Below are 15,852 nucleotides of genomic sequence, written 5' to 3' on the forward strand. Positions count from 1 at the left end.
ATTCCTAAACCTGACCTGATACTGCAAAACCAGCAAATTACATAGCACCCTATCAACTGCAACTGATATAAGAGCAAAATCATCCACAGTCTCTGATACTACAGTGACCATTCAAACAAGCAATCATCTCTTTTCTGAGCTCTTTCTAATTTTCTTTTTAACTTTTCTAAATATTTTGCATTTTCTATCTAAAAATCCTTGTATTCCATGATGACATATATAAACTCTTACCATTTGTGTCATTGCCAAATGTCATGTTCTTACAACAACTGCATCCTCTTCTCACACAGTATTGGCTATATGGATACAGAAATAGTATACAGTGTGTTTTTATTTATCTCATATTTAATAATGGTATAAAGAGAGTCAAAGTGCAATAACTGGTTGTTTCGAATGTTTTCTGCACCTTCCAATTCAAACGAATATGAACCCTAGTTTTTTTTGTGTTAACATTAGTCTAGTCATAATAGTCTGTTTACGACAATGAAATGCTATGTTGAAATGTCTGTGGTGTGGATGAGTCATCCATTATGAACTAGAACAACCAGTATAACTGACAACTAAGCCATAGAGAAGAAAGGACTGATGTGGAACATCCGTAACATAATATTCTTTAAATACCTGTCTGCCTGATAACAGGATTTTTCTGACTGTTTGTGTGAATGTGAATGTGTGTGCGCATGTTTGTGTGTTCGTCATATTCATGCACTTGTATAAAAAAAAAAATCCTTGTCCCAACGCCACACACAATCATGGGTTGGTTTGCTTTGTACGGTTGTCTCCTTTTGTCGTTGCCACGTCTTTATTATGGTGAGTGAAACTTAATCTGTTTTAAATTAGAATGCTAAGCTGAGAATTGTATTATAGAAAAATGTTTCACAAGAAGTGATTTAGTATAAAATGTAATGGCAGTGTTTAAACATTTTTTTAACCTGCAGGTTTTATTTAATTTTCTTGTTTGACTAGCAAACAATTGAAATACAACTGTCCGACTGGATTGTTTAAAAAACAACAAGTAAATAAGTGGAGCATTAAGTACTTAGTACACAGTGAAATTAAAATTAAGCAACTGCTGGACATATTTATTGTCATCAGTTGCTTAATTCTAGTTTGAGATGAGCCACTGAGTTGGTTTAATAGTCATACTCCGTTAAATTGGTAAGCATACCAATGTAATTGATGTGACTATTAAACCAATAGTATTCTGATTTTAATATATAACTAGTGTACCTCTGTCAAGGCCCAGCACCCACAGCCCCCTATCATTAAACAGGCCCACCTCTTTATCTGGACGTGCCCTACTTCTGTACAAAGTTTGATTAAAATCTATAAAATAATTTATGCATGATTCATTAAAATATTGTTTCACAAGTCTGATTTCATGACAATGAATTATTTTTATTCAAAGATCTCTCTTTTCATCTGGATGCATTCTAAAGTTTGTGATTTCTCCCTTTACAAGCTGTATTTTAAAAGTGAACCAGTTTTGTCCAAAAACTGTTATGGGCCCCAAAGCTATGCATTTGTGTCTGGCTAGGTTAGGGTAATTCAAATTTGTGTAATAGCTGTGTTTGAAAAACTAGAAAATGTAACAGCAATATCTTATTGTTTAGAACTGCCACAAAATAACTAAAAATGTATGAAACGATTTCAACAAAACTCATGGATTAACTCAGATTAAACAACCATGACATTATAACAGGGTAATGTCATCATACATGCATCCACCATTTGCCCATTTTTTTGTAAACAAAACAATAGCAATTTCCTTGGGACAAGACTCCAACAAGAGACAGACAAACACACAAGCTCACATTTGCACCTGTGGTCAATTTGGTGTAGAGTAATTCACCTAAACTGTATGCTTTGGGAGGTGGGAGGAAGCCAAAGAACCCAGAGATGACCAACTGTGCCACCTTGTTGCATGTGATCAAATAATGCAAGACAAATCAGTCATTGATATGAGGAAATATATTTTTCAGTGACTGGCAAGAAAAAAAATCTCCCCAAAAGGGAAGTTATTTTCCATGATGAGACTCTTCTACCCCTTCCTCATACATTGCATGTTAAGTCTTTGATTTCCTTGTTGGAAGAGGTGTAAAAGTAAACAGACTTTACTCATGTTAAAAAAAATTTATTTATAGAATGAAAGTGAAATTAAACCTTCAAATCCATGTATACTGGTTGCTTTAATGCTAACTCAATCTCATTCCATATTAACTATTTCTAATCTTTGCTTCTTGGTAATAGATTTACAATAAAATGCATAGAAATGATTGTATGACACATGTCACACCTAAAACAGTATCTCATAAACAAGGCTAAACAGTATTTTCAGACATCTCTACTTGCATATCTGATGGTGTGATGGAAGCTTTGGCTACACGGCTAACTTAATGTGACAAAGATTATCTGTGCACAGATGCTTCTTCTGGGGCTGGACATCTCAGAAAATGACAAATCAAACCAACAACAACAAGCTAGCAGCAATTTTTGTGTCATTAAATGCATGTATTTGAGTCGAGAGACTAAAAAAAACAGCTTCTCACTTGTGCAAGGAAGTTGTGAAATATACTTTCATGCTTTGAAATCATGGTTGGGTAGTAAAAGGCTCATATTTCAGTTTATGGTTATAATACAGTATAGACTAAAATCCTGGATCTGAGCAGTCAAAATACTTTCTTTACCATTTCTTCGGTGTGTTTTGCAAAATCTAAAGAATGGCCACTCTATCTGTTGCAGGTTAAGAGTGTTTGTAACTGTCTAAAAACCTTCAGGGAAGACAGGGCAACATCAAATTATTTTCAATTCAAAGCTTGAATGTTGTTTTGTTCTGAATTTCAAACAAAATTAAATGTTGTTCCTTTTCTGTTTCTAGCTCAAACAGCGATCACACCAACAGGTAATAAACTCAATATTACCTATATTCCCTGCTTCCATTCCTGCAGTATAACGTTTCTGCCTGCCCAGATGCACGGCATTGAACAATGGTGTGCCTGTGCAATCCCGTGGCATTGGTCAGGGCTGTTTCCTGGGATTTGGGCTTGTTTGTTGTGCCCGAATCTGGGTAGTGCTATATGTATTTATGATCTTGAGCCTACATATCAGCAACCGCTAAGACCAAATCTTCTGTGTCTATTTAAAACTTGAGGAGTTGTTGAGCAAGTTTTTGCGGCCAATATCACAGCTCAGTGGTTAGCTCCTGGCACTCTCTAGATTCTGGGCTGACTGGGAGTGTTTGGAGGATTAATATTACACTGTTCTTCAGTCTATGTGTATTTTTTAATACTGCCTCGGTTTCTACTCTTGTTTTTCTTGTTTCAACAATTTCAGTCAAGTTGCATCATGCCCTTTTCGAAGAGTGATAGGTATTACTTTCAAAAAACATAATAGGCAAGTCAATCACAGAGGGCACAGTAGGTCATATGCACACATTTGTCACATGTACAGTATGCAGAAAAAATTAATAACTTAACGAATGTCCACTCTCATTGTTGTAGGGTATCTGAGCCATTACAGTTGTCGGAAAAGTCTCAGGGAAGACTGAACAACACCTTCTTACCTACAACTTAAATGTTGTTCTTCTGAATTTCGCACAAATAGTATTTTTCTACTTCAAAAACAGCTCCCAGTACCAAACCAACAGGTCACATCCATAACAGCACCTCAGTCACCATACTTCCTGGTCCCAGTTTTCCAGTGCAACATTTCTGTCTTCAAGATGTAACAGTAAAATATCTTTCATCACATTGATCGCAAACATTTTTGCCACCATCATGGGCAGAAATCTTTTCCATTTTTTACAGAAAATCAGCTTTGTTTGGCTCAGGCACTCAGAATGATCTCTACATAACACACTATGGGTACCGTCACACGTCTTATGTCAGTATTCATCTTAAAAGTAGTTGTACTTGTGCTGTAGGCTGTGCAGGTCCATCTGTGTTGTGCTGCCCTGGCCGAAATGACACCTGTAACAGAGGCTGTTTCTGTGACGAATTCTGTCTACAGTCTTCTGATTGCTGTGATGACTTCTTATCAACCTGCACGGCATGTAAGTGTTCCTCACCACAAAAATAAATAGGCTTATAAATTTGTCAGTTTACTGACATCTCAAATTGAGATATGTTTGCAACTCTTTATGTCTTGATTCAAACTTTTGTCATGGTACAGAAAGGTAGGCATAGTAGTGACAATGCACTGTAAATACAGTGGCAATAATGTCAGAAATTATTTTCCAGTGTCAACAGTAACAGCGCTCAGCATGACATCTGGTACTACAGAAACCAGCGAAGCAGGTAGCACCCTATCAACTCCAACGTTCCCTAATACTATAATGACCATCCAAACAACTAGTACCCCATCATCTCCAACGGATACAAGCATGATTTCATCATCCATGGTTTCTGATACTACAGTGACCACTGAAACAACCAGCACCTCATCAACTCCTTCAGGTATGAGCATGACATCATCATCCAGAGTCTCTAATGCTAAAATGTCCATTAAAAAAAAACAGCATCTCATCAGCTGCAACAGTTACTAGCACAATATCATCATCCACAGTCTCTGATACTACAGTGTTGATCCAAACAACCAGCGCCCAGTCAACTCTAACTGATATGAGCATGACATCATCCACAGTCTCTGAAACAACAATGATCACCCAAACAACCAGCTCCTCGTCAGCTCTATCAGGTATGAGCACAAAATCATCATCCGCAGTGTCTGATACTCCAATGTCCATCTAAGCAAGTGCTGGCCCATCATCCCCAGCAGATATTAGCACAATATCATCATCAACACTCTCTGATACTACAGTGACAATCCAAACCTCCAGCACCTCATCAGTTCCAACAGATATGAGCATCACTTCATTATCGACAGTCTCTAATATTACATTCACCATCCAAACAACCAGCATCCCATCAACTCCAACAGGTATGAGCATGACATCATCATCCACAGTCTCTGATACCACAACAACCACCAAAACAACCAACACCTCATCAACTCCATCAGATATGAGCACAATATCATCATTATCCACTGTCAGTAATACTGCAATGTCAATACAAACAAGCAATGCCCCATCATCTCCAACAGATACCAACATGACATCATCATCCACAGTCTCTGATACTACAATGACCATCCCAACAACCAGCATCTCGTCAACTCCAACACATACCAGTGCTATATTTTTATCCACAGCCTCCGATAATACAATGTCCATCCAAACAAGTGATGCCCCATCATCTCCTGCTGATATTAGTACAATATCATCATCAACAGCCTCTGATACTACGATGACAATCCAAACAACCAGCACTTCATCAGTTCCAACAGATATGAGCATCACCTCATCATCGACAGTCTCTGATACTACACTGACCATCCAAACAACCAGTATCTCGTCAACTCCAACAGATACCAGTGCAATATCATCATCCACAGTCTCTGATACTACAATGACAATCCAAACAACCAGCATCCCATCAATTCCATCAGGTATGAGCATGGCATCATCATCCACAGTCTCTGATACTACATTGATCATCCAAACAACCAGCATCTCATCAACTCCAACAAATAACAGTGCAATATCATCCACAGTCTCTGATACTACAGTGATGATCCACACAACAAGAACCCCATCAACTCCAACTGATATGAGCATGACATCATCATCCACAGTCTCTGATACCACAACAACCACCAAAACAACCAACACCTCATCAACTCCAACAGGTATGAGCACAATATCATCATTATCCACTGTCTGTAATACTGCAATTTCAATACAAACAAGCGATGCCCCATCATTTCCAACAGATACCAACATGACATCGTCATCCACAGTCTCTGATACTACAATGACCATCCAAACAACTGGTGTCTCGTCAACTCCAACAGATACCAGTGCTATATTTTTATCCACAGCCTCTGATACTCCAATGTCCATCCAAACAAGTGATGCCCCATCATCTCCAGCAGATATTAGCACAATATCCTCATCAACAGCCTCTGATACTACGGTGATAATCCAAACAAGCAGCAACTCATCAGTTCCAACAGATATGAGCATCACCTCATCATCGACAGTCTCTAATGCTACATTGACCATCCAAACAACCAGCATCTCATCGACTCCAACAGATACCAGTGCAATATCATCATCCACAGTCACTGATACTACAATGACCATCCAAACAACCAGCACCCCATCAACTCCATCAGGTATGAGCATAATATTATCATTATCCCTTTCTGTGACACTACAGTATTCATGCAAACACGCGATACCCCATCATCTCCAACAAACACCATCATGACATCATCATCCACAGTCTCTGATACTACAATGACCATCCAAACAGCCAACATCTCGTCCACTCCAACAGATACCAGTGCAATATCATCATCCATTGTCTCTGATACCCCTCTGATCACCCCATCAACTCCATCAGGTATGAGCATGACATCATCATCCACAGTCTTTGATACCGCAATTACCACCCCAAAAACCAACACCATCTACATTAGGTCTAAACCAGTGGCTCTTAACCTGGGTTCGATCGTCGAACATACGAATCACTGTGTACATTTGACACATCGTGTCAATTCGTGATGACACGTCCCCCTTGGCCATCACTGGCTGTAGGTGATCACGCTGCATCGATTAGCTTACCTGTGCTACATGGGATTTTGCACAGTCAGTAGTAAATGTATGCCTGTCATGATGGTACGCCACCTGATTACTTTCGTAATATTTTAATGCATAGTATCTATGTTGAGCCAAAAAACAAAGTGGTTGGACGAATATGTACAACGGGCGGCCGTGGCTCAGTGGTAGAGCGGGTTGTCCAATGATTCAAGATCGGCGGTTCGATTCCCGCTCCCGCCGAGTCATCTTTCGTTGTGTCCTTGGGCAAGACACTTTGCCCTCCTTGCCTCCAGTGGGACACTCACTGGTGTGTGAATGTTTGTGATTGTTCCGCTGGTGATCGGAGGGGTCGTAGGCGCAGATTGGCAGCCGCCACTCCGTCAGTCTTCCCCGGGGCAGCTGTGGCTACATACTGTAGGTAGGCTTACAATCACCAAGTATGAATGAATTGGACCGTCGTTGGAGGAGATGGGGATGCTTTCTTGGATGGGGTTCACTTTGGCGATGATTTTGGTGATGATCATGTGGTACGGCCAGCCTGGCACATCTTCAGTTGTTTGCCCCAACGTCATTGGGTGTTTCAGCAGCTTACAACAGGACATCCTCTGCTGAGGTTGGCCCAGGATGATCAGACCTTGGTGTGTGGCAGACAGTGGCACCACATGCTCATTTGGAAGCCCATACTGCATCTTTACATTTCAGCCACAGCCAGTGACTGCTCGGTTCTGCTGCAGTCGCAAATTCTTTAATTGCCCTCCGCTGAGCCTGCCCCCTAATCCATACCTCCTTCAGGAACCTTGTGGTGGACCTGGCTACAAAGCCTCTACAGCCAACCTCCACTGGACACGCCTTCATGTTCCAGCTCTGTCCCTCTGCCTCAGCTGCTAAGTTGGCATATCTCAGTCTCTTCCATTCAAATGCTTCATCGATGGTATCTTCCCATGGGACAGTTAGTTCAACCATGAAGACATGTCAGCAGGATTTGGATCCGAGGACCAGGTCTGGGCACAGACTGGGGGTTTAGAGGCATGGCATTGGTGGTACCCTTCTGCTCTCTAGCTCGGCAGCCAAGCACTTCAACATCTGGTTGTGGCGCCAGGTATATCTTCCTCGTGTTAGGCTAGCCTTGCAACCCACCAAGATGTGCTTTAGGGTCACCGGGGCTGCACACTGGGGACTGGGGACACGCTGAGTCCTCTCGATACCATACGTGTGGATTGTTTGGAGAGGGCAGGAGATCATATGTGGCTCTGATGATGAAGCTTATCTTGTTGGACTCCATACTCCACAGATTGTTCCATGTGATAGTGTGACCTCGTAGATGGACATTGGCCACATGAGACAGGGCAGCATCCCGAACTGAAAGCACCACAGTTTCAGCTTTCCAGGCAGAGCTGTGCTGTTCATCTGCTTGAGGCCACTGATGGTATCCTGCTTGAGTTGCTGCAACTGCTTTGAGTCCTTGAGCTCTGCGCTGTACCAGCACCCAAGGCTTTTGACAGGCTTCTCCAGAACTGTTGGTATTGGCTCGTTGTTAACATAGAACCTCACATTGGTGAGCTGGCTTTTGACAATGGAGATACTCTGGGATTTGCTAGGTTTAATCTCCATTCGTGCCCATTTGATGTTTCCTTGGATTTTATTCAGCAGACGTTCGGTGCATGCACTTGTAGTTATTGTCGACATGTTGTCCATATACACCCTGATTGGAGATTTGTATCTCAATTGGATCCAACCATAAAAAGGTAATAAATGTTTAAAGTAAAGGTTTAGGAGATCCTCATTTCTTGAGCAATTAATTCTGCTATTCTTAGCGTGTGCCAGGGGCAGCATAGGGAGAAGGTCACTCGGCAGAGATCTTCCTTTGAGGGTCCTAGAACTATCAATTGAGGCAACACAATGGCATGTGGTAAGTCATTAATGTTAGGTAGTCAGAGTCGTCCTGGGAAACATGAACTAGCCAGTCCTACAAAGAAAAATATTTACTATCAAGTCTGGTTGGTATTCCACTTGAAAATCTGAAACCCTCTCTGAATAGCATACTTGGCAGATCAGATGATTCAGCAAAGGATAAGGTGGAGAAGTTATTACTAGGTTTAACTGACTGGTAACAATGTTTCAGTTGGAAAGTTTTCTGTAGAAGGAACTTTTATTTGACTGGAGTCTACACAAATGCCTCTCAACACGGGATAAATCAGGTTCTTTTACAAAGAGAAGGAGATGAACCAATAGCATTAGAGGCAAGGGGTTTACAATAGAGATAAAGTAATCTGCAGCAGAGCTAAAATAATGACCGTAAAAGTGGCCGATTGAAATTGTTTTACCAACTAAATCAGACATTAGTTTGATAAGTTAAGTTTTTTTATAAGCATTTTGATGCAACAAAATTATTTGAAGCCTCATTTTCTTATCCTGTGCTATATGGACGGGATATTTATCTAAGCTCGTCTTCTTCTCCTGCAGTCTGAAGCACACCGCTTCAGACTGCAGTACAATCATACACATATAACCCGGTGATGTATTTTTGCTGCAAAACTACAAAAAGCTATTTCATTTGCATGAATCTATTTCAGAAGGCAGGGCAGTGTCTCTTCACCTGAAAGTTTTTGTTGCAGCCAATAACTTTGATGATGAGGATTTGATAACAGAATCTTTATCTAATGTAAGTATTGTAAAACCTTTAATAACATAAGAACATTACAGCAAGACAAACTATGTACGCATTTATGTCTCTTCTCTCATCACTGAATGCCTTCTCTCTCACAGGTCATATCCCAGATCCTTCGGCAGAGTTGTGAACAATGCACTTTTACCACCAGACACGTCAAATTTACCTGAGAAAGAGAAATATTTTAACTGTTTCTGCCACCTAGCACATCAGTCGGACTACACTACTGTACAGTGGCAACAGAACGAAAAGCTTTCAAAAAGAGAATCAACTGCTGAAACTGAATAATTTGTTCATGATCAGCAATTAATGATGCCTTAAGTGATAAAGTGATTTAAAACCTCTTATTATTCAAGCGCTGTCTCATGAGAGCTCTTATCTCTATAGTGCCCTGCTGCTTTGGATAACCATGACCTGGATAACTGAGAACCTACACAGACATCACACCCCAGTATTAGGCAGTATATTGAAAAAAAGATTTTTTCACATCTACAGGCTGATGTAGATGTGACTGATTAATTAGGTCCTGGATAACTTGACTTTTTACTCTACCCCTGAAATTACCGTAAATGTGTTCTGCTGTAACACTCCTCTTGGAAATGCGTTCAATTCAGGTGACCTGTTTGGTATTATGTAGATTTAGACAGTTTTGATAGGTGACATCCTTCTCAAAAGGCCTCACCTCTCATTACACATCATTGTGAAAACAGACTCTTAAAAGGAAATTATAGAGATGGTTTGTAAAGAAAACAGAAGACCTGTAATTAAATTGTTGGAGAAAAAAATGAAAATAATATAATTATTTAGACAAATTCAGCCAGCTACCATAGAAAGCAAAGAAAAATGCCAATCTCAATCTCATCAATCCAAAGCTTAAATCGTGAATCAATTATCAAAATTCCAGGAGCTGTGCAACAATTCAGAATATAATGTCTGTGACCTTTGTGTTGACACCAGAACTATGGATCCAATCCCAAAGAAAAAGTGGCAAAATGTAATATACTCCACATGCCTTTTGCACTTTTGTCTGCTGTTTGCACTACAATACTCTAAAACAATAGCCTCTTTTGTGCACTATGTAGATTAGGGCTGTCGTTATTTTGTTTTTTTTTCTCTCATGTTTGATTGTATGCAAATATTTTGTTTTAAGCTTAATGTTTATGAGGTTTCAGAGAAATGCAATTTCAGTTCTTGGAATGTGTACACATGTAGCAGAAGTCAAAATAAAACTGACTTTAAATTTTGAAAAAAAAATGGGACTGTCTATAAAAGCAATTGACATTGGTGTATTCTTAATTGTTTACGAACAACAATAGCAGAGAGTGCGAGATAAATTAGAAGAGCAATGATTGCCGTCTCTCCGTCGTCGAGGTGCGATGACCTGTCATAACTTCACCAGCAGATGGCAGCACAGTCTCAGTTTGTCTAAGGAATGTCCACAGCTTTGCTACTGAGGCCGCTGCGCATGAGCTTCCGTCAGGCCGGCCCGGGGCGTCGGGGAGCCGGGGAGCCGGGGAGCATCGCCTGGAACTCCACTGACAGAAGAACGCTGACAAGGCTGGTATAAAGCTGTCATTCGGCCGCTGCAGCTCTTAACTCTAGTTCAAGTGTTAGTGAGGTTTATTTTGCATGATCGTCTGTGCGGCCGTTGGATTGTATGTTTACCCCCTCCCCACGCCCCCAACCACCCCCAAACACACAAACACACCCCTCCTCCCCTGCATCACACCACTATAAAGCCCTGTGGGCATTACTCTGTGTCTATATGTTGGATCTCAGCAACTGAGGGTGAACACAACAGTGCAGCAGCAGCAAAAATGTGGTATTGTCCTGTGTGGCAGTTGTTATAATGCAGTTATCTTTCTCTCAGATTGTATGGTTTTGTCAAGAGTATCCACATTCGATGTAATTGAGTCTAATTGGAATGGTTTTAGCAACTAAATCAGAAATTAGTTTAACAAGTTAAGTTTTTTTAACAAGCATCTTGATGCAAAAAAATTACTTGAAGCCTCATTTTCTTATCCTGTGCTATGTGGACGGGATATTTTGGTAGGCTCATCTTCTTTTCCTTTCAGCTTTTCCCTTCAGGGGTCGCCACAGCCAATCAGTTGCCTCCATCTAACCCTGTCTTCTGCGTCCTCTTCTCTCACACCAACTACCTTCATGTCCTCTTTCACTACATCCATAAACCTCCTCTTTGGTCTTCCTCTAGGCCTCCTGCCTGGCAGTTCAAAACTCAGCATCCTTCTACCAATATATTCACTATCTCTCCTCTGGACATGTCCAAACCCTCTCAGTCTGGCCTCTCTGACTTTATCTCCAAAACCTCTAACATGTGCTGTCCCTCTGATGTACTCATTCCTGATCCTATCCTTCCTGGTCACTCCCAGAGAGAACCTCAGCATCTTCATCTCTGCTACCTCCAGCTCTGCCTCCTGTCTTTTCCTCAGTGACACTGTCTCTAGACCAAACAACATCGCTGGTCTCACCACAGTTTTGTACACCTTTCCTCTCCTTTTAGCTGAAACTCTTCTATCACACATCACACCTGACACTTTTCTCCACCCGTTCCATCCTACCTGTACATGCTTCTTCACCTCTTTTCCACACTCTTCAGTGCTCTGGACTGTTGACCCTAAGTACTTAAAATCCTCCACCTTCTTGATCTCTTCTCCTTGTAACCTCACTCTTCCACTTGGGTCCCTCTCATTCACACACATGTACTCTGTCTTACTGCAGCTAACCTTCATTCTTTTCCTTCCCAGGACAAACCTCCACCTCTCTAGCTTCTCCTCCACCTGTTCCCTGCTCTCACTGCAGATCACAATGTCATCTGCAAACATCATAGTCCATGGAGATTCCTGTCTAACCTCGTGTGTCAGCCTGTCCATCACCATAGCGAACAAGAAGGGGCTCAGAGCTGATCCCTGATGTAGTCCCACCTCCACCTTGAACTCCTCTGTCACACCTACAGCACACCTCACCACTGTCTTACAGTCCTCATACATGTCCTTCACCACTCTAACATACTTTTCTGCCACTCCAGACTTCCTCATACAATACCGCAGTTCCTCTCTGGGCACCCTGTCATCAGCTTTCTCCAGATCTACAAAAACACAATGCAGCTCCCTCTGGCCTTCTCTGTACTTCTTTATCAACATCCTCAAAGCAAATACTGCATCTGTAGTACTGTTTGTTGGCAAGAAACCATACTGCTGCTCACAAATGCTCACTTCTGCCCATAGTCTAGCTTCCACTACTCTTTCCCATAACTTCATTGTATGGCTCATCAGCTTTATTCCTCTGTAACTGCCACAACTCTGCACGTCTCCCTTGTTCTTAAAAATGGGCACCAACAGCTTGAACCCTGCTCCTAAACTTCTAACCTTGCTACCTTTCCACCTGGTCTCCTGGACACACAGTACCTGTCACCTTCCTCCTCTGTATCATGTCAACAAACTCTCTACCTTTTCCTGTCTTAGTTCCAACAGTCAACATGCTACATAATATTTAAGTAGGCTCATGAGGAACAAAAATTGTCTTTTTTTTTTGTTTTGTTTTGGTTTTGGTTTTTGGTTTTTGGTGACATAAGCAAAGCAACAGTTTAAGGGTGGTGGACAAGACAAATTCAATTATGCAGAAAGAAGAGGAAACAGGTCCACTTATGGCCCCAAGGACCTGGAGTGGATAGCTTAGATTAGACCAGTGTTGTCATTGCAGACCACCTCTGACCCTGGAGTTTAAGTGCACAGAAGGTCATCATGCAAAAGACATTGTGTTTTTCTTCAGCCCGTTTGCCTTATTCTCCGGCCGTACTCTCCACATGCAGTTAGCTACCAGTCTTCTAATCTGTAGAGTCCTCCCTCAAAAGTAAACGCTCCCTTAAAACTCTGCAAACTCTGCGATCGAAGTTAATTCAACAGTCTCGGGTTCATGTTTCGCTTTGTAAACTTAGATCACATGGGGTCATCACAAGGTCAAAGCAGTCCTGTTGCTGCGAGTCGGGTCTCTGAAGATCAGTTACAACGTAATGGCAAAAGAATGTCCTCGGTCCTGACTGTTGCATGGCTCTAATTAGAGTTGATTAGTCAGTGAAATGACATTATATATGAATTAGAAACAGTATTTGCATGAATGTACAGTTTGTAGGGATATATTATGGATACTATTGTTAGGAGCAGTTAATTCTGGATGAAATCATGCATGAAATGGCATGATCTGTCAAATCTTAATAAAAAGTTTACACACATATTCTTATAGAAGTCAGACCCTGATGGATATACTTTTATCTGGAATGCACTAAAATAAAATAAAAACTCTTATTTAATTTGTTAAGAGAATCCAGTTACTTTTAATTCAGTGAATGGAAAATCCAGTGGCAGGTCAATACACACACACACAGACACACACACCGTCCAGGCTGTCCAACACCATCAGTCTGTTGAGGTATCCTTGCTTCCCTGTGGCGTGTGCATGTTGAAAGCTTTGGTGTTATTGATCCTGATTGGGCCTCACAGGAGGAGATTCCGGCCTGCCATTGACCCACGCTTCTCCATGTTTCCACCCTCCTCTCAGATCATCAGAGGCAGCCGTCTTCCCCTCCTGCCTGCCTGCTTGCGTGAGTTTTCTGATTGTCAGATGGAAGGGGGACAGGAGAAAAATCAACTTACTACAAGTTTTGGAAAGTCACTAGTAGGTCATGCCTGACGACTCGGTGCTGACGTTTTTCTGGCTTGTTGACTGCCACCCCTCCACCCCCCCCCCCCCCCCCAACAATGCTCACAATCTCCCTCCGCAGAAAGCCTTCGGCTCACAGACTGCTCTCCTCTTCAAAGTCAAACTTCTCCACCATGTGGCCTGCGTTGAATTTTTGCGTTGACCGTTGCCCAGCTTTTATGAACTCCTCGTAAGGCTCCTTTTTGTCTTCGTCACTGCCTATGCACTTGAAAAGAGTCATGGCAAGGAAGGAGTAGAAGACCATGACAAACAGGATGTAAAAGTAAGCGTTGTCGTAAGCCTCCCGGGAACTGGAAATGGTAGACGCCGTACTGGTGCTGGACAGAGGGCTCACTGTGCTGCTGGAGACATTTATTTGCTGTCCGTTACTTCTGGCGTCCTTCAAAATCTCCTGGCATTTGGACAGAAGTAGAAGCAAGAGGGTCCGGTTCATATCTGTCATAAATTTAAATTTAAATTTAAAAAAAAAAATGCTGATGGAACTCAAATAGACCGAACACACCAGAGAGTGAACTGTCACTGTGAAAGCACCCCAGTTATAAAGTGTGAGTAGCAGGCAGTCTCCGCTTTAGGAAAGGCATGCTGGGAGTCATCCACTCACTCTTCAGGAAGCTTGATAAGGTGGTATCTCATAGATACAGCCCATTCCACTCCTATGGTTCGGGATGCCACCACAATATTATAAACTAGGTCGTCTGAATAATTTTTACAGGGTGTTATTAATTTTTTTTGTAACTTGATCGATTTCTGTCCAGCAAATCCCTTCTTTGTACTCTGTCCTTCACTTTCATTTAAGGGCCTTGGAAGCTGCAGAGTTGCTTTGATAAATGTCAGATCCGGTCAAGTATTGCCTTCATTTCAAAGAGTACTTGGGTCAAAGGTTAAGTGTCTCCAGTGTGCTGCTGCTTGACTGACATTCTTTTCTGGACCAGCCCTTTGGCTCTTTCAGTCATTGTGTCTCACAAGTGGAGCACTTGTTAAAAATGTTTGTGGAGAGCAAAGAAAACAGTGAAATGTGATCCTGCCGCAGTCAAAAGAAATACTGACACAAATACATTTCAGATTTAAAACACGTCCAATGAATCCTTTTGCTTTTGTCCTTGACTGCTTACTTTATTCACATACCATGAATGATATAGACAGCTTCGCACCTGATCCCCAAACCTCTGAAAAAAAAGATAATGATAAACATATCAGGAATCTGCTAACAGTGTGCACAGAGGGAGATCAAACCCATTTGAACTCGGTGCAGCCACATCAGTAAGTGATGTCCTGTTGTTACTGTGGGGGCGGATATGGTGCTGCTATGATTTATAGTAGCTCTGCCTTATTCATTAAAGGGCGTGGATGAGCCTGTCGGGAACAGGATTGTGTCCAAAAGGAGTGATTATGACAGGAGGTATAGTTATAGACTTAATATTCTAGGATTACGCAGTTTAGAGAGATATGAGAGAAAGAAAAGAATGTAATGTACAAACAGAATCACAGAAATATTAACTATATAATATTATGATATAAATTATTATGAATCCATCAATCTATCAATTTAATTATTAATTTTACTTTTCAAATTTGTAATTTTGCTCCGGTCGGTTGGCATTGCACCAGGAGTGTCTCCCGCTTCTCACCTGTAAATCCGCGGGCATAGGCTTCAGTAACCCCCGTGACCCATAACAGTGGTTAAGAAGATGAATGAATGAAAAAAAAATTTAATTTTGTAACGTTAAAGTCCAAAATAAAATCTAGTGATGTGAATGTGTTGAATTATCACTCAAACATCAGT

The 15,852-nt window shown here is 41.4% G+C and overlaps 1 protein-coding gene across 5 annotated transcripts; it reads left to right on the forward strand.

The window, feature by feature from the left end:
• Window positions 1-668: 668 nt before the first annotated feature.
• On the forward strand, window positions 669-10,560 carry LOC137611736 (mucin-2-like). Of its 5 annotated transcripts, none has more exons than XM_068339782.1 (12): window positions 669-810; window positions 2,879-2,902; window positions 3,923-4,051; window positions 4,239-4,454; window positions 4,564-4,695; window positions 4,819-4,938; window positions 5,104-5,508; window positions 5,614-5,748; window positions 5,833-6,237; window positions 6,348-6,467; window positions 9,238-9,326; window positions 9,431-10,560. In XM_068339782.1, exons 1-12 carry the CDS (start codon window positions 669-671, stop codon window positions 9,500-9,502), a joined length of 1,989 nt encoding a protein of 662 aa, XP_068195883.1. In that variant the 3' UTR covers window positions 9,503-10,560. The 5 variants fall into 5 exon arrangements, with proteins under 5 accessions (XP_068195883.1, XP_068195884.1, XP_068195887.1 ...); XM_068339785.1 differs by having other exon boundaries at window positions 685-810; window positions 4,009-4,051; window positions 4,774-4,938; XM_068339783.1 differs by lacking the exon at window positions 4,819-4,938.
• Window positions 10,561-15,852: the final 5,292 nt, after the last annotated feature.

Source organism: Antennarius striatus, chromosome 18 (genome assembly GCF_040054535.1).
Source record: "Antennarius striatus isolate MH-2024 chromosome 18, ASM4005453v1, whole genome shotgun sequence".
Classification (NCBI taxonomy): Eukaryota; Metazoa; Chordata; class Actinopteri; order Lophiiformes; family Antennariidae; genus Antennarius; species Antennarius striatus.

Coding starts and splice junctions, on each gene's coding strand:
- LOC137611736 (XM_068339782.1), top strand. CDS start 669: ATGTGTGTGCGCATGTTTGTGTGTTCGTCATATTCATGCACTTGTATA. Junction 4,939..5,103: donor CATCCCATCAACTCCAACAG/GTATGAGCATGA, acceptor CATCTCCAACAG/ATACCAACATGACATCATCA. Junction 9,327..9,430: donor TAACAGAATCTTTATCTAAT/GTAAGTATTGTA, acceptor TCTCTCTCACAG/GTCATATCCCAGATCCTTCG.